The following is a 19,301-nucleotide window of genomic DNA, read 5'->3' as shown; positions in this document are numbered from 1 at the left end:
AGCTCTTCTCCAAAAAGGACCACCACAAATGCTGGGTAAAACACCTCCTGCAATATCTGGCAGGGGGGGTGTTAATAGGCACCAGCAAATATCACCATTATTATTACTAACACACACTCATTTCTCGGTTTCTATTTACACTGTACAAATTCTTACTCCTTGGAGTTAAAAAATCTAAGAGAATTCTATACCTATTACTTAAGAATGAAACACAATACAGGGTATGAAATATCTGACATGTTTGTGGTCAATTTTTGTCTGTAACCTGGAAAAAAAGGGCAAGAGATTAAGCCAGTCAAGAGAGGAAGCATGACTAGCCATTCTGACATTGCCAAAGGTGAGCATCGCCCCCACTCTGGAAATGGGACACCAAGGGGCCATTATATCCAGGGGAGCAGGAAAGGAGCCCTCTCTCTGCTAATGAGCAGCTGCTGCAGGCCTTAGCCCTTCACACCAGAGCAGGAGAAGGGTGGAGTGCCCAGACAGCTTGAAGAACTGGAAAAGGACCTGCCATGGGGTGATGCTCTTCATACAGTGGGGCCTCCTCAATGTGCCAGTCCTCAAATTGCATGCGGATAGAGAGGTGCTAGAACAGATCTTGGACTCTGTCCCTCCTGCTTGTCTGAGAACCATATTGGTAAAGGAATTTCTGCACCCAAGACTCTCTCCAAAGGAGCCATTAAAGTCCTCATGCAGATCCTGTCCATTCCCCCAAAATGACATGCACTCAGGAGGGGAAGTGGAAGAACGGCGAGGCAAAGCAAATTGCCACTGGGGCCACAGTTAGCATGACGCTGGAGGACACTGCTGGGTTCTTACCCTCCAGGCCAGAATAATAGTTTCTAAGAAGAGAACTTAATGTAAATGAAGTGGGTGACACCAAAGGAAACAAGTGGCCTTGGAGCAGGCTGGTCACATACCAACGTGACCATTCACAGCAGCTACTCCACTTGCAACCACTCCCAGCCACCACTAGCAGAGGCAGGGACCCACCCTTAGCAAGATACCTGGTTGATTTCGTCTTGCGTTGATTTCAGGGACTTGATGATTGTTTCCAGTTGAACTTTCCCAGCCTGAATGCTCTGCTCCAGCTGGGTTTCTTCCTGTTGCAATCGGGTCAGCTCAGATTTAGCCCGGTTCAGGTCATCTTCCTGGGACTTGAGGTCAGATTCCTGAGACTGGATTTGGGTCTTCAACGAGGAAATCTGAAATGAGATAAAATATGATTCAGGGAGAATTCTTTTTTTTTTTTTTCTTTTTTAGTGATCTAATTTATTTGAGAGAGAGAGAGAGAGAGAAAGAGAGAGAGAGAATGCATGCAATTGGTGTGTGTGTGTGGGGGGGGGGTGGCAGAGAGCAGACGGAGAGGGATAAGTAGACTCCAGGCTGAGCACAGAGCCTGATGTGGGGCTCGGTCTCACAGCCCCAAGATCATGACCTGAGCCGAAACCGAGAGTTGGATGCTCAACCAACTGAGCCACCCAGGCTCCCGGAGGGAGAAGTCTTAATTCACATTGTTGGAATGAGCTAACTCAGTGGCAGATACCATTCTGATGGCCAGGCACCTGGCTTCCTTCTAGGGCTCTCTCTCCACTTGCAAAACAGAGAAAAACAAGGCAAACATGCTCATGCCCATGTAACTGACAGAAAGTCAATCTGGGATAAGGAAAAATGAGACCAGGGATAAGCAAAGGCAATGTCTGTCTCCCAGGGGCTAAACATCTCCGTACAAGGTCGCAGAGGGGACATAAGGGCTTTACAATCTGCTGAGGCTGCAGCCCCCAGTCTGTAACAAGCAGTGAAGACACCAAAGTGGGCAGAGGGGTGTGCTGGCCCTGCTGTGCTGTGAGTCAGGGGCCAGGGTGAGGTGTCCACACACACACAGGTTAGTAGGGATTAAGGCCATTCACCATATGGCTCAGTGGGAGAGACTGAGGTCAGGCCACAAATGTTTGGTTGCTTTCTCAAATTGTATGTCCAGCAACTCTATTAAACCAGGAGAATATTTCAGCCTTATGTTTCAAGGTCATTGTGAGCTCAAAGAAGCCCACAGGAAGCCCCCTTGCAGTGCTGGGTATGAGACTCACCATCTGGGTCTCATCCTGGCACTTCTGCCTGACATCGCTCAGCATGTCTCGGAGTTTGGCCTTCTGCTGATCCATTTCGTCAAGGCGGTCTTGGGCGTCCTGTTTCTGAGCTTCTAGTTCTTGCAAACTGCTTGTTTCCCGGTCTAAATCATTTTGTAATTCCTAGGGAAGAGTTGCATCGATTTACTTGAGACTGAGGTGACTGGGGCACATCCAAGATAACATGGTCTCAGCCTGGGCTGGAGCCCCCAGGACATCCTATAAAACTGCCCCCTGTCCCCAGTCTGCTCGACAGGCATCCTGCACACACCTGTTGTAAATGTGTGCATCTTGGCTCGGTGGCTGTGGCTTGATCTCTCACTAAGTTCCTTGGTAAATACATACTGATGGCCTAAGAAAGGCCAGGGGCCAGGAATGTGGTTGGGTCCCAGCAAGAAGAGCTGTCCAGTGACATGTGGTCAGGGGTGGGGAGAGGAGAGGCATTACCCAAACACAAACTGGGAGGAATGGAACCAAAAGGATGCATGGGTGCTGTTGGGTGGACCCAGGGTGCACACAGGGAGACTGGACTGATGCTCCATGGACAGAGGGAACCCCCAGAGAAGCACCACTTAGGATGGACCCAAAGGGCAAGCAGGCAGCAACCAAGTGAAGAGCCAGGAGGAAAGGAACCCGGCGGTGGGGAGCTGCAAGGGGGCCCCCAAGGTGGGGAAGGGGATGTTGGGCTCTAGTTTGAGCCAAAGGAAGCAGGGCCACACCAAAGAGACCACACTTGCTTCTGGGGAGGGAAGCCATTGCAGGAAGTTCAAGTATGGGCCTGGGACATGACAATTCTTACTGCTAACACTCCTCCAAATTGGCAGCATCTATCAAGGGGAAACATGCCGGTACCCTTGGATCTTATTATGAGAACTCTAGGAAAAGCATCTTAGAGATGTATGGCACATGCGACAACATGCAGCAAAACCTGTAAGCAATGTAAATTTCTACCAGGCAGGCCTGGTTAACCTTAGGGAAAGGTTATTCTAAGGGAAGCTGTACCTCATATTCTGAGGTACAATGTGAAGCAAATGACGCACAAGGCAGAATGCATGTGTATGTTGTATTGTGGCATTCGTGCAAACTGGAAGGAAAGAATATGCACAGATCTCTCCCCTTAAACATGCACATGACCTTCCTGGAAGGCCTCATGATAGCTAACGGACTGTATCTCTGAGGGGCCGAAGGAAACAGCGGAAAGCATCTAGCCTTTCGGTTTCCAACCAGGCAAACGTCTTATCAAACGTCTTATAACTAAACTTAAAATAATGAATGGATGGGGCAGAGAAGATGGAAGCCGAGGGGGCTGATGAAGGGAGCAGGAGAGGACCTGGGCCTAGGTGAGATGGTGGCCATGGGAACCAAAGCAGAGGAAAGACTTGAGGGGACCTTTGGGGGTACAGAAAGATAGGGATGGTGAGACCAACCCCCAGGGCTGGCCTGGGCTGTGCGTTGCTGGTGCCATTTTAGGAAAAAAACCCAAAGCAGGCACAGGGTCTCCCCTCTACCTCGAGGACAAAAATGTCATGGCTCTCTCCTCTCTAGACAGCCAAAATACACCTCTGAGTTATTCTGGGAAGTTGGATTCTCTGCTCCCCAGTCTCCCTGCCCTTTAATTCAAGAAGCTGACTCTCAGTCTGACAAGTTTGGGGAAGAGAAGAGACTGGTGGTAGGGTGTCCAGGACATGGGTTTGCCACATCTGAGGGAAGAACAAGTAACAAAGGAGGAGGAGGAGACGAAGCAGGGAGGAGGGTCAGGCCCAGTGTGGTAGCCTGGGACACCAGGTGGCCAGCAGCCTGGGACATCAAGGAATCTTGGCCTCATTCTGTAATGAAGAGGGAAGAATCAAAGAGCCCCACAGGGACAAAGACCCCCATGGTTAGGATAGGAGCTGGGGTCAGAAAGGGGGAGATGTTTATGCAAAGAGAACACAGAAATAACCCAGACAACCTACAGACTCAATTCAAACCCAACCAGAATCCCCAGCTGCCTTCTGTGCAGTATCTGACAAGCTGATGCCAAAATTCATAAGGAAATGCAAGGGATTCAGAATAGTCAAAACAATCTTGAAAAAGAAGAAAAAAAGTTAGAGAACTCATACTTTTCAATTTCAAAATTTACAACAGACATACTCCAGATATATTGTAATAAGGCAAACATCACAAAAAAGCAAGCCAAATGAATTTTTTAGTTTCCTAGTACATATAAAAGTTATGTTAATATTATGCGGCAATCTATTAAGTATACGATAGCATTATGTCTAAAAATAAACATACGCACCTTAACTAAAAAATGCTTTATTGCTAAAAATTGCCCCCCATCATCTGAGCTTTCAGTGAGTCATAATCTCTGATCACAGATCACCATAACAAATATAACAATAATGAATAAGTCTGAAAGACTGCAAAAAATACCAAAATGGGACAGAGATACACAAAGTAAGCAAATGCTACTGGGAAAATGGTGCTGATAAATTTGCTTGACACAGGGTTGCCACCAACCTTCAATTTGTAAAACAAACAAAAAAACCCATGCAGTATCTGCAAAGCACAATCAAGTGAAATACAATAAAATGAGGTATGCCTCTAAGAAGCTACAGTCACTAAGACAGTATGGTACTGTCATAAGCAGAAATGGAGGTAGATCAGTGAGGTAAAATTGAGAGTCCAGAAATAAAGCCACACATCGATGGCCAAGTGCTATCCAACAGGGGTGCCAAGACCATTTAGTGGAGAAAGAACAGTTTTTTCAACAAATGATGCTGGGACAACTGGATCTCCACATGCAAAGAATGAAGTAGGATCCCTACCTCACACCATACACAAAAATTAACTGAAAAAAAGATCAAAGATCTAAATATAAGAGCTAAAATGATAAAATGTGGGGCCCCTGCGTGGCTCCTCCAGCTAAGCATCTGCCTTCAGTTCAGGTCATGATCCCAGGGTCCCGGGATTGAGCCTTATATCAGGCTCCCTGATCCAAGGGGAGTCTACTTCTCCCTCTGCCTCTCCCCCAGCTCATGCTCCCTCTCTCTCTCAAATAAATAAAATCTTAAAAAAAAAAAAAAGAGAGCATTGGGGGCAATGAGATACCACTCTATACCTACTAGGAAGGCTAAAATAAAAAATAGGAAATAAGTGTTAGGATATGGAGAAACAGGAACCCCTATGCATTATAGATTAGAATGTAAAATGGTAAAAAAAAAAAAAAAAAGGTAAAATGGTGCAGCCACTTTGGAAAACAGTCCAGCAGATCCTCTAAAGGTTAAACATAGAGTTACTATACGGTCTGGCAATTCCACTCCTAGGTAATAGACAAAACAGAAGTGAAGTCATATGTCATTATGACTTGCACATGAAAGTTCAGAGCAATATCATTTGCAATAGCTAAAAAGTTGAAAAACTCAAATATTCATCAAGGGATGAACAGATGAACCAAATGTGGTCCAGCCATACCGCAGAGTATTACTCAGCCATAAAAATGAATAAAGCACTGAGACATCCTATGATGTGGTGAACCTTGACAACACAAGGCAGAGTGAAATAAGCCAGACACAAAGGACACACAATGTACGATTCCATTTACATGCAATGTCCAGATCAGGTAAATTCAGAGATAGAAAGTAGACAAGTGGCTGCTGGGGGGTTGGGAAGGGGAACAAGGACTGCTAATGGGGATGGGGCTCCCTTTTGGAGTAATGAAAGTGCTGAAGAACTGATAGTGGTAATGGTTGCACAACTCTGTGCACACATGAAACACCACTGAATTATGCACTTTAAGTGGATGGATTGTGTAGTGTGTGAGTTCTATCTCAGTAACGCTGTTTTCACAGAAAGAAAATAAAACGAAAAACCAGGCAAAGATGCTGCAGATGTTCACCAGAACAAAAGCGATGTAAATGGAAGTGAGAGACCCCAATGGAGGATGGGGAAGGGGTACCATGAGAACAGGACAGTGGGGGCTGAAGCCAAAGCATTGGCTGCCTAAAACCAAACATAAACAGGCCTGAGGACAAAGGACCCATACTCTATAGGGGGCCCAACCCGAAGACTGCTAGCGGGTGTGGCAAGTGATCATCTGGCCAGACTCATGTGGGGAAAGGTGGCAGGAACCAAAGCCAAACCTGGTTTTCACAGGGGGAACTTTTAAAAAATACACAGTGTTCTGTCTATGGCCAAAAAGCTACCAGTAAGCACTACAGCAGAGCCCCGGACTGGCCTGCTTACAAATGAGGCCCCCCACAGAACAAGGGCCAGTCTGGCTGGCGCTGGGCTCCCTCCCTCCCAGCTCTGGGGGGCTATCAGGGCACACAAGAACCCTAGCACCTCAAAGGCTGCAGGTGTGTGCCATCAGAGCCCACCATCTAGGGTTCCAATTGGCTTGAATGCACCTAGCGCAGACCAGAGAGGACAGCACTTCCAGATGTCAGAATAAGTCACCACAAAGACCTGACATCTTCCTCAGAATCACCCAGAGCAGGCACCAGAGACCTGATGACTGGTTTCCTCAGTAGTTAAAGGACATCATAGCATCCAGATCCCCAGGGACCAGAATACAAACCAAAGCATGTTCATGGCAATCCAGACACAACAGGAAGGGAGAACCAGCCACACATCCTGTCACTGGCTGGGCCCAGCACAGGCATGAGGGAACACAAGGCCAGCTCCACCACACCACAGGGCTAAAAGGATGGAGCATGAGGGGATGCAGGTGACAGAGGAGCAAGAGTGTGTGTCTGAGGGATCAATTCTAGGACATGGATGGAAATCAGAGGCCTGAGAGAATAAAGTGACAGGATGAAAGTACTGTGGGGGCTTTCAGAAAAATAGTAACATCACCTGCAAGGTGCTCTTACAACTGAAGCAGCTCATTTGAGCAAAAAGCTCCTCCTGCCAGAGGCAGGCCAGTCCCTGCTTTCCAATCCAAAACATTCCAGGAGACCATCTACAGCCCCATCCTCACTGCTCACTTCTCACAGAGAGTGAGATGCTGGGAAAGGAAAGAAGGGTCTGGACACTGCACAGCACAAACTGATGGGTGTCCTGAAGCAGGGTGGGCACATCCACCCCACCTCACCCGCAGACCATAGCCATGACATTTCCCACAGATCGGTGAAATGTGCTATCCACCTAGTACCCCAGAGTCCTCCAGTCCCCTTGTGGGTAGTACAGGGGAGGGCCACCCAGCACCTCAGGAGCCCAAATGAGTCAGATGCTACTTAGTTCCCCTGGCTCGGGTCTACACCCTAGGAGGTGGACCAGAAAGAACCGGCCACTCCTGTGGTACACATGGCAGACAGTTGCTGCTCTTGGCTCTGTGAGCAGCCCAGGCATTGACCCTCATTGCCAGCTGGGGAGATAGAAGCCACCCATCCAGGTCACTCAGGTGAGACATGGTGGAGCTGGAGTCCTGCCTACTTGGCTGTGGTCCTCTCCCCTGGCCCAAGTCTGAGCTCAGAACATTCAAAGGACTCAAGTAGAGACCACCAGTACCAGTGGCAATTCTAGGGGTCACTCTCAGGGTGCCATAGCCACATCTAGTATTCTCACAGTGGCAGTGCCTTCTCTGTCCATTCAGACCCGAGGCATCGTGGGAACCCACATCTCTTTGATGCTGCTGCTGCCCAGTGCTGACTGATTTGATCCTGATGCAGAATCCCTTTTGCTCAAATTATGAGAAGAGCAAGAAGGGCCCCAAGTGAGCGCTGAGCATGTGCCAGACCCCACTTTCCAGACCCACAACCCAGGAAAGTAAAACACTCATTACCAATGTCATACAAGATCCAGAGGTGTTGAGTAACTTGCCCAAGGTCACACAGCTAAGGAGAACTGGGTTCGAGCTCAGCAGTCAGACCCCCAGTCTCTGTGTCACCACCACCTGCTAGGAGACACTCCAGGAAGCAGGACTGTCCTGGAAAAAGGTTAGCAGCTACTGTCTAAACTTCAAAAACTGAGACTTGAGTGAAAAAAGCCAGACACAAAAGACCTCACATTGAATGTCCAGAACAGACACATTCATAGAAAAAGAAAGCAGATTAGTAGTTGCCAGGGGCTGGAAGGGGAGGTCACGGAGGAGAGGGGTGAGGGCCAATGGTCATGGGGTTTCTTTTCAGGATGATGGAAATGTTCTGGAATGAAACAGAGGGAACAGCCAAGCAACATACTGAATATGCTAAAACCCACTGAATTAATTGTATCCTTTAAAGTGGCAAATTTTATGTAATGTGACTTATATAGCTCAATTGAAAAAAAAAAAAAGACACCCCTGTCTATGGTTATAGGAAACTTAAAAATCCCACCTAGAAGCCCCCCAGAAGCCCCGACCCACAGACAGGCGTGGCCTGTGAGGTGCAGGTCATAGCTGCCTGCCCAGGGTGGGCACTATACTTACCTGTACTTCGTTGCTTTTCTGCCTGATTGCCTCTTCCTTTTCTCTGATGTCTTGTTCCAGGGAGTATTTCTCTCTGGGCATTGAAAGATTTCAGGGAAGTGCAGATGAGCGACAACATGACGACAGCCATCATGTATTTTCTCCACACCCGATTCCGTCCACACCCACAGAACCCAGCTCAGCTGGCTCCCAGCAACCGTGCACCCTACGTCATTCCTTCCCCTCAAGCATGAGTGGAATCTGCGGATATGATGAGGCATCACTCCCAGTGAGACCACTCGAGCCCCTGGAGCAGGGGGAAGTGGTCAGAGCGATGGCCAGGGTGAGGAGGGCTCAGCATGCCCTCACTGACCTTGCTCAGGGACGGCAAAGCATTTTTTGAGCCCTTCTGCTCACTGCCCTCCCCCAGAATTATCTGTGGTTTCAAAGAGGATCCCAGGGACACATAAAGTGGATGCATTTCTTTATGCCAGCTTCTGAGAGTGCAGACACCCCATCCAGAGCCCTTGTTTACAGGTGAGGAAACTGAGGCAGTAGGGACAGAGAGGAACCAGAGACCTGGACATGACACCTCTCTCAGTTTAGCTCTTGGTCTATTAATCTGAAGCCATTAATTTGCCATCTAAGGCTCAGTGGTCTTATGTGCAGAGGGAGAACAAGGCCTTCCTGAGGTTGGGGGTAGCAGCCCAGTAACACCTGCCTGAGACCCCCCCAGCCCACAGGGACTCCCGCAGACGCCATCACTCGAGCTTAGTTAAGTCAACTCAGGAAATCGGGGCGACATGCAGCCCTGCATTTCTGCTGCACAAACTTGGGATAGTCAACCTGCTGCACGCCTCACAGGCCCCTGGTGCTTGTGGTGCCAAGCTAGGGTGGGGCTGTGTGAGATCCAGGCTCACAGGGGAAGGAGCTTTAACCACCTTTGTAACTGAGCAATCTCCTGGCTGATATCATCAAGTTCCTTCACACCAGTAAACTCCCCGGATCCGAGACAACTTGAACCATCCTGGAACCAAATTCATATACAGAATTAAACATTGACAAGCTAAGGGGTGCCTGGGTGGCTCAGTCACCTAAGCATCCAACTCTTGGTTTTGGCTTAGGTCATAATCTTGGGGGTGTGAGACTGAGCTCAATGCTCAGCATGGAGCCTGCTTAAGATTCTCCTGTTCCCTCTCCCTCTGCCCCTCCTGCCTTAAAAAAAATTTGACAAACTAAGGGGTGCTTGGCTGGCTCAACTGGTAGAGCATGTGACTCTGGATCTCCAGCCCTACATGGGTTCAGAGATTACTTAAAAATAAAATCTTTAAAAAAAAAAGTTTGACAAAAAAAAAAAAAAAAAATTGACAAGCTGACCTTACCACCCAGCAGGTCCTAGTAGGTCTTAGTATGAAGGACAGAATCATAGTATCTCCAATTCACAGTAGCCAAAGGGCCAGCATCCAGTCTGGAACACTATCCCAGTGGCCCAGACACCCCCCCAGACCCACCCCTGGGCCCCTGGTGAAAGCAGGCAAGGAAAGCAGGGCACTGGTCTGCTCACACGGGCCACTGCCGCCACCTGGTGGCAGGCCGCGGGAAACCACACAAACATGATGGGGTGGCCAGCAGTACTCACCGGGATGGGAGTGCCTCTCTCAGAGGGCGGGACCATGTCCGGTGACAGGACTTGAGGGGGGTCGATGCCTTTACTGACCTTCTGCTGAATGAAGTACATAGCTAATGCAAATTGGTCTTTACTTAACTTTCCCGTTTGCCTCGTATCGGCCAGGGCCCTGGGAGAAACGTGCAGATGCTAATTACACATCGGAGACAAGAATTCGGCCCTGCATGGTAAGTACAAATCACAGAACCCATCCTTTTAAGAAATGAACAGTGACAATACAAACAATGGGGCACAGCAGCAACTTCTTTTCTACTGAACACCCCGACAGCAATCCCGACACCCCTCCCACCCAAGCACCCTGCCCTGCGGCTACTAGTTAAGGAGGGGGTTGTCAGGAGAGGAAGGGGGGGCCTCACCTGGCTGGAGAACCACCAAACCCCACCTCACAGGCCAAGGTGGCAGGCCTCTGGGAAGAGCTCACTGGCAATAATCAGAAATGCCACCAACTCTCTATGGCCTGTACATGGAGAACTGCAATGGTCCAGGATGGAGCAGCTGTTCTGACAGACACAGATGTTGGGCCCGACTGTGCACCCTTGGGTCTTTAGCCATAGCCCTGTAGCCTGGGTTATGTGAGCAGCCTGAGCTGCTGGCTTTTAATGGAGATGACAGCAGCAGCATTTTGGATTGTCGTCAAGAGGAGATGGGCCCCGGAAAGCCACACCTGACCATGCCGCACAGGACAGTCCCTCACTGCTAAGGTGTCCCTGCTCACTTGGCCTTCTGGCATCCTGGCTGACAGGCAAGGCAGCACGTAAACCAGCAGCATGCAGAACTCCTGCAAAGCCTGAGAGAGCAGCTCTGCAACCAGCCCAGTAACCAAGGAGCTGGCCATTATGGGAAGGAAAGCTTCAAGTGGTTGGACAAGGCCTCCAGGTCTAAAACTGTCTCATTCTGGCCACTCAAGAGGGTCTCACTTCCCACTACTCATAGTGACTGCAGAACAATGACGCCACTCTCTAACTCATAGGAGAAGAGAGCCAGGAATGGTAAACAGACTCGGGCCCAAACAGCCAATGAACAGAGCCAAGGGGAGGCAGAGACCCCACTGACTATCACTGATAAAGGCTGCTTTAAAAGCCTCTTCAGGGGCGCCTGGGTGGCTCAGTTAGTTAAGTGTCTGCCTTCGGCTCGGGGTCAGGATCTCAGGGTCCGGGGACCCAGCCCTACATCAGGCTCCCTGCTCAGTGGGGAGGTTTGCTTCTCCCTCTGCCACTCCCTCTGCTTATGCTCGCATTCTCTCAAAGAAATAAACGATCTTTTTCTAAAATGTTTTTGAAAATTAAAAATATAGAAACATCTTCATTCTTGTTGCAGTTTGAGGGCGAGATGTGCGGATTCTGCACATCAGGGCCAGTTCTGTCGCACACCCAGCCCACAGCTACTCCTGGGCCAAGGTCTCTTCTTTTAGGCCCTCTCTTGCTCCCTATCTCTAAAGGAGCATGGGCTCTGAGGCCCGCATGCCCGGTGCCTGGCCAGCCCCACCCATGACAGCTCAAGTGCACACCCTGGCTCCAGGGCTGTGCGCACCCGGCCCCCCCCCCGGCCCCCCCCCCCCCCCCCGCCCCGCCAGCCAGCCCTCCGGGCATGTTATCTAGATTTCAGTTATGGTTCTCTAGCTCCGGCTACCTGCAGACAAACTGAGACTGTCGTTTTACTTTCCCAGCAGTTATTCTAGAGCTTAGAGCTTGCTCACTCTGCCTTTTTCCTTTGCTTTTTTTTTTTCTTTTGGATTTTATTTATTTATTGAGAGACACAGAGAGGCAGAGACACAGGCAGAGGGAGAAGCAGGCTCCCTGTGGGGAGCCCGATGTCAGACTCAATCCCAGGACCCTAGGATCATGACCTGAGCCGAAGGCAGACACTCAACCATTAAGCCAACCAGGTGCCCCTTCCCTTTGCTCTTTATATGCAATGCTTTCTGCATTCCTTCTTTGAATCCAAGTATATTTCATGATTTCACTGTGCCATTTCCCTGTTGCTGCACCACTTACAGGTTGAGAGGACATCCCTACACAATGACCAGGGTGCTGCATCACTACCGTTGATCGCATGCATATCCACTTCAAGGTGATAAAGTGGACAATGCATTTCATTGGCTTCTAAAAGTGGGCACTGGAGTTGAAGGGCCAGAGAATGATTGCTCCTGACCTGTCAGAAGCCATCAGCCTCCCCAAGCTGTTTCGTGATTAACTCTGTGCGTCATACATTCCTTCTGAAGAGAAAGGATAACAGCGTGTTTTTTCAGGTTGGGGACTCCCCTCACAATGTGGACGTCTATGAATGACTACCGAGGACAGTTATTTTCCCAACCTACTAACATGCAAAATTTCACTGCTCTTCTTTGGAGGGGTTCACCTCTCCAGAATTACATGGAAATTCTCTCCTTGACTCCCAAGTGAAGCTCCGCTAAGTCCCGAAGACAAAGTCAGAAAGTGACTTTCCCCACTGGCCAGTTACAAAAAGAGGCCTCCCAGCACCGTGAAGATTGCTCTGCTCTACCCTGCAGGAAAGTGGGGGTGAGGACGGCTCCCTGACTGGCCCTGAGGCATGGACCAGAGTCTTGTTGACTGCTCAGTCTCCTGATGGGAGCCAAGTCACTGACCACAGGGTCTCCCAGGAGCTGCTGGAATTATACTGCACACCGCCCCCATACAGGGGCAGGGCCAGGTGAGTGCACCCCAACTGGCTGTGGCAAAGGCCTATACCTCCTGCTAGAACCAGCATAACCAACAGCAAGAACTTGCCCCAGCCACTCAAGCATATCTCCCTAGAGCTCTCTAAAGGGTCCAAACAGGTGGAGAGAGAGCTGCCATGCCTAGGAACAGGGAAAGGGCCTTCACGCTTATACCTCACCAGCCCCTACCCAACCAGGCAGATCTGGAGGCCTGCTGCGGGGCTGGAGAGGTGGCCCTGACCGCCGCACTCTGATGGCCGCCTGCTTTCCTTCAGCACCAGCCTCACTTCCTCAGGGCCCTCGGAGCTACCCTCAGTCACTGCCTCTCCACAGGAGGCCCATACACACAGATGTCCAGCTACCCGTCCTTACCATATGTGTGCTAGAAGGTTCTGGGTGAGGCCTGAGTGCATGAAGATCTCCTTCACCTCCTGGCCACTCACATAGCCATCTAGGTCCAGGTCGGTCTTCAGGAATATCTCGTCAAATCGCATCTTATCTGCAACTGGCACCACCCAGCTCACTGTTGGCTGAAAGGGTTTCAAAATAGTTGGTCTTGAGCTTCTCGTCACCGTAAACATGTGCTATTAAAGCACTTCCATGTGTTCCTGATGGGAGGACTACTGAGTGCTTGTGGGTAGCACGGCTCCATGAACCAACAGGGCAGATAGGAGCCCTGTTCTGAGTGGGGAAACTGAGGCTGAGAGTAGTGAACACCACTCAGTCAGCCTCACCCAGCAGCCAAGGTGAGCCTTTCCCAGCCCATCGCAGCATCTCCTCCTCCTTATATTTAGATGGAGGTAAAGATCCAGCAGGTGAAGGGGGCTCGAAGGGAAGCTGATGACCTCCTTCCAGAGAAGGGCTCCAAGTGTGCAAGGCAAGACCCTCCTGACGGCCCATGTTAGAAGGACAGTCTCCTGACAACCAGGCAGCCCCACTCCCATGCCAGGATTTCTGGTCCTCTTGTCTTCTGCCTGCAAACACTGCTCTGCAGCTGCCAGAGGTATCCTTGATGCCCACCATCTGGGATTCTGTGCGGATTCCATCCTTTGCCCTGACTCAGTTCTCTGTGACACAGCAATCTCCCCATGAGGTGTTGGCACACACCCAGCACTGATGGGCAACCAATGAGGCAGACATGAAAATGGTGTCTGCTAGATGGGCAGGAACCCAGGGTCCCTGCGTGCTGGTGGGGGAATCTGGGCCCCGAACAAGCATGCCATCCACCCACAAGGGCCCCACCACCCTCGACAATGCTCTGGCAGATGGAAGTAAGAGAATCTGAGAGCCTCATGTGGTGCTATTTTGGCAGCTGTGGGGCTTGGCCCCTGCTACACGTGTGACCCCTCACGCTGCCTGCTCAGGTCTACATGAGAGGGCAAATGCCACCAAGGGTCTACCAGGGACCACGCACCTCCTAATTCAGGAAGATCGGGGCCCCTTCAACTGCTAATTCTGGACGCATCACCTCTGACCTTTAGCATGCTCATTGAACCAAGATCCTACAGTGCCTCTGCTCCTTTTTCTAGGGATGTTTTTCCTCATCTGCTTTTTCTGAACAGGTCTCCCTCGCTATCCAAATCCAGCGTGATCCTGACGGGAGCACTGGGAATCCAGAAAGCAAGGGTGGGAAGCAACGGACACCATGGTACCCATATTATTTCAATTTCAGGATTCTGGATAGGGAAAATGATTTAGTCCAGCAAGGCTTTATCAGAATTTATGGACCAAATTCAAACAGCAAGGGCTCAGGCAGCAGTTCAGATAACAAGAGAGACTTGCACTTTGCTTGTTGCATTACGTGAATTTTTGTAAGCTACCCCAGAGTAGACGTAAAGATACACGTAAAAGATCTCTAATGAAGAAGAGGCTTGCTGCCTTTACACCCAGTAACTAGAGTAAGCGAAACCTCAAATGCCAAGAAACCTGAGAAGGCTGTAAAAGCGGGTCAGACAAGCTATAAGTTGAGGGAGACGCTGGTTTCTGTGATCCACAAGTCCCAAGAGATTACAACCCCGGGATGACAAGAATCATGGTTGACCATGATTAACCTAACGGTTAACCTGCAAACAAAATGAGCTTGCTGCCTGATTTCTGGGTCTCAGAGTATGTCAGCAGCAACACTCTGAAGCCTTACATGGCTACAAATCCAACATGGGACAGCCTTCTCTTCAGAGCTGGTCTCCCAGAACGGGCTGGGTTTAAGGCTGGCTTAGCAGCCACAGGTCCCCCCCAATAAAGAGCAACAGAACCTGGTAGCTAGAAGGAGCTGCACCCCACAGCTGGCAGGAGGACAGTACCTGGTGGCCCCTGCCTGGTGGGGAGAGAAGTGAGGGAGGGGACACCATGGTGACTGTGGGTCCCCGGAACTGCTTGCTCTCACATCTGTGATTCTAACAGCTGTCCCCATCCTTGGGGTGGGAAAGCACCCATTTCTTCCCACCCCCACCCACCCTGGTAACATAAGTCTAGTTGTAATCAGCAGCATGCTCCCAGGGTCTGGGGAGAGCCACCAGATCACCATGGACAGGAGTTACAAGGCTGGTCAACCTGCACCTGTTAGCAACTCTGGCCCCACTTGCCTCCTTGTCAGTTAAACCTGTCACCACTAACCTAACCTGCAGTACTTAGTAAGAACTTTCAGCAAGAATTTTGCAGACATAGGTGCTGCTTGTCTTGGAAAACAGCTTGTGCAGGTCTAAGTTATCAGTCTTGGCCCCCTCTCTGACTCCATCCCACCCTTCTTCCTGTTTCTAGAGGTTACCACTTGAGAGTCTTGACACAGACTAGTCCTCTGATGACTTTTTGTCATTCAGGTGTCAGCTCAGGTATCATCTCCTTAGTGACCTTCTAGCTGACCCCATCTGTAGGAGCACAGCCCTCTCCTCGCCCCAGTGCTTCCAGGCCAGGCTCTGTTCTGCTTTTCATAGTTACCTGACCTTCCTTGGTTTATTGATATGGTTATCATCTATCTCTCCAAGAAGCACAGAGGCCAGTCCCACAGTCACCGTGACATCCCCAGGACGTGCCAGGCACGGCTGGTGAGCTGCTGAGCTGGTTAAGATGCCCAGACTGGACCATCTGGACATGGGGCTTATTAATAGATACTCACCAACCTGAGGGGAAGCCCTGTCACCTCTGCCCCTCTGCCCAGCTGGGGCAGTGACAGGGGCTATGTTAGCCCCCCGACCAAACCACCTTGACCCTCTCAGAGAGGACTCTTGCTCTATGGTGTGGCGAGTTCCTGAAAATGAGCCACTCACTTCCCCACCAACACCAAGTAGAATGTTTAACTTCAAAAATATGTCATGCAGGGGATCCCTGGGTGGCGCAGCGGTTTAGCGCCTGCCTTTGGCCCAGGGCACAATCCTGAAGACCCGGGATCGAGTCCCACGTCGGGCTTCCGGTGCATGGAGCCTGCTTCTCCCTCTGCCTATGTCTCTGCCTCTCTCTCTCTCTCTCTGCGACTATCATAAATAAATAAAAATTTTAAAAAAATATTAAAAAAAAATATGTCATGTATAACAGAATCATCTGACCCTGTGTTTCTGAAGCATTAAGTATCTGACAATTCATTTTTTATTGTAATTTAAATGTCTGTCATTACGCTTTTGATTGCTGAGGCACCCATTTCAAAAACAGCCATCCTGAGTAAACATTACCAACCACACGACTAGGGAAAGAACCAGGCCAGCCCAAGACGGTTCCCTGGGAAACTCAGGGTGTCCTAGATAAATGGCCTCCTGAGTGACCCCACTTTTCCCTTTCCATGCTTTCATTTCCACTCTTATGTTTTAAATTCACCAGTAAAGAGTGAACCCAAGAAACCCTAGGCCCCCATCCTCGACCCCAAAAAGGTAGAGCTCCATGCCTGAGCTCGCTCTCTCTCTACCCCTGGCTTTGCTGTGGTGGCCCTGGGTGTGATGTACACTCTGCAGGACCTGTGAGTAATAAATCTTAGTTTTTAAAATTTTCCTGATGGTTGTTGCTGAAGTACATTTTGCAATCCTAACAAGAGCCACAAAGACACTTGCTCCAGTCGAGGAAGTATCTGTGGGGGCTTGCCAAAAGTAACAGGGGGGCCTAAGTGAATGCCACAGCCATGCCTAGCCAACAGTGTCACTTACTGATAGGCTGAGACCAAGATGGTTTCTCATTTCTACTTTTATGGTTCATATCTGAATTTGCATGGCAGTGCTGGCTGGCCCTCTTCATGTCACCTGCACTGCTTTCCCTTTGAAACCACAAATAAGGCAGAAAGCAAGGCATGACTCAGGATGTAACTCATGGTCACATTCTTGCATGTTTTAGATAATCTCAAAGGCACCTTTTTATAAAAGACCCCTTTATGGTGTGCTACATTTGCCAGAACAAGAAATGTCTTTTTGAAATATAAGATGCTGCCCGCTGGGAGTCAGAGCCCCCACACTGTCTTTAACAAGACATAGATGTCTCCCTTGCTCCTGTGGTATTCAACATCTTTACTGAGCATCAAAGTATCTGGGTTGTTCTGACACTGAGATTACAACCAAGAACTAACTCTGCTCTCATGAAGCTAAGCGGGAGGGGAGTAGGAGAAAGAGACAGATAATACATAATTAACAACGAAACAGGCCAGGCATGGGAAATCTAGAATGCAGGGTGGAAAGAGCCCAGGGCACACTGGCTATGATCACACCAAAGCCCCTGGATAAGACGCCCTGTGAGCAGAGGCCTTGCAAAGCAAAGTGCTGGGTACAATCTGGGAAAGCACCAGCCCAGGAGAGGTGCTGCCTGAGGCAGAAGGAATAGAGAGCCCAAAGGGTAGAGCAAACTAAGTGTGTCTGAGGAAGGATGGCATTTGTTTGCAAAGGAATGAGAAACTTAACTCCAAATCCCTATAGCTATAGACTCAATGTTTGTGCCACCCACCCCCGCCTCTCACCCCAGAATTCCTGTTAAAACCCTAATCCCAATGTAATGGTATTGGGAAGTGAGGCCTTCGGAAGGTGATTACTTCATGAGGGTGGAGTTCCATGAATATGATCATTCCCCTCATAAGGGAACCCCAGAGAGCTCCCTCGTCCTTTCTACCACCTGAAGACAGCGAGGAAACTCAATCTGTGAACCCAGAATCAGGCTCTCATCAGACACCAAATCTGCCTGTGCCTGGATCTTGGGACTTCCTAGCCTCTAGGTTTTCTGGGAGAAATAAATGTTCGTTACAGTCAGAGAGTATATGGTACTAAGGTGCCAACCATATATATCATTTGAAAAAACACAATCACAAATGTTACCTTTCTGGAGTCACAAATTACTTGCTCCCAAGGAACATCTGGCTGGGACTCTGCAAGTACACACGGCTGCTCCGAGAAGCAGCCACGAATGCAGAGGGCACCATACCTGTGTTTGCTTGATGCTGTGCTTGGGAGACAAGCTTCCCGTGCTGTTCAGGCTGCTGACGCTGCCGTGGGAAGGCGTGGAGCGGAGGCTGTCTTTTGGCGGGGGGCTGGCAGGCAAGACGGGCACAGCGCCTGGGAACACTGTCTTTTTCCTCTTAGAAGGTGGGATGAGGGATGGGGGCAGGACAGAGGGCACAGGCTCCTTCTCAAGGGCTCGGTACACCAAGTGCATCGCCTGTGAGTGCGAAAGAGAATAACATTCAGGTGGCCAGGCACAGGCCGTGGCAGGGAGAGGGAAGCTTTTTCTGGGACTGTGATGCTGTGACAATGACTGCTCTTTTTGAGGCCACTTCTAAGCGGAACAAAGTAAAAAATAAACCTTTACTGATGCATTCTCTTCCAATGCATCATTTTTCCAGGATGTGTTTAATCACATAAGACCAACACAAGCACAAAAGGAATTCAATCGTGCCAGACTCCACACACGTCCCTTCACCACACAGCTCCAGGGCTGATGACTCCCCAAGTGCTAGAATTTGAAGTCTAAAGATACACTGAGAACTGTGCTTACTTCCTGTTTCAGACAGGCAAAGAAAAGAAAACTTTGTCTAAAACAAAGATTTAAGTCTGTTTTCAAGCTTAACAAAATCCTTTGTTACACCAAGGGTCCTTGGGTGGCTCAGTCAGTATTGATTTCAGTTCAGGTCATGACCTCAGGGTCCTGAGATCAAGCCCCATGTCTGGCTCTGTGCTGGGCATAGAGCCTGCTTAAGATTCTCCCTCTCCTTCTCCCCCAGACCTCGCTCTCAAAAAAAAAAAAAAAAAGGACAAAATCAAAATTCTAACCCTTCCCACTTAAAAATATTCCTTGAGGTGCTATCTGCATTTAGACCAGATCACTAACATAAGTAAAATTTACCATCACTTAAAAATGCTATAGAATGCTAAAAACCCAGCAAGTGATGAAAAGAAACCCAAATGACACAATTATAAGACCCATTTACAGAACAACATAAATCTCAGCTGAAATGATGGGAAATGATACAAACAAAACAATAAT

At 49.4% G+C, this 19,301-nt stretch overlaps 1 protein-coding gene across 14 annotated transcripts in view; it reads right to left on the bottom strand.

The window, feature by feature from the left end:
* EPS15L1 (epidermal growth factor receptor pathway substrate 15 like 1) overlaps window positions 1–19,301 on the bottom strand; it is a 96,711-nt gene that overhangs the window by 39,714 nt on the left and 37,696 nt on the right. For all 14 annotated transcript variants that reach the window (XM_025457895.3, XM_025457900.3, XM_025457902.3 and 11 more), the window contains 7 exons: window positions 18,243–18,476; window positions 13,233–13,390; window positions 10,136–10,292; window positions 9,438–9,523; window positions 8,518–8,590; window positions 2,088–2,249; window positions 1,008–1,205 (listed from right to left, as the gene is read on the bottom strand). In XM_025457895.3, the coding sequence (XP_025313680.1) occupies window positions 1,008–1,205; window positions 2,088–2,249; window positions 8,518–8,590; window positions 9,438–9,523; window positions 10,136–10,292; window positions 13,233–13,390; window positions 18,243–18,476 (1,068 nt within the window). The remainder of the gene's footprint in view (window positions 1–1,007; window positions 1,206–2,087; window positions 2,250–8,517; window positions 8,591–9,437; window positions 9,524–10,135; window positions 10,293–13,232; window positions 13,391–18,242; window positions 18,477–19,301) is intronic.

Source organism: Canis lupus, chromosome 20 (genome assembly GCF_003254725.2).
Source record: "Canis lupus dingo isolate Sandy chromosome 20, ASM325472v2, whole genome shotgun sequence".
NCBI classification, from domain to species: domain Eukaryota; kingdom Metazoa; phylum Chordata; class Mammalia; order Carnivora; family Canidae; genus Canis; species Canis lupus.
Note: the sequence above shows the minus strand (reverse complement) of the source record. Positions and strands in the feature narration are given on the sequence as shown.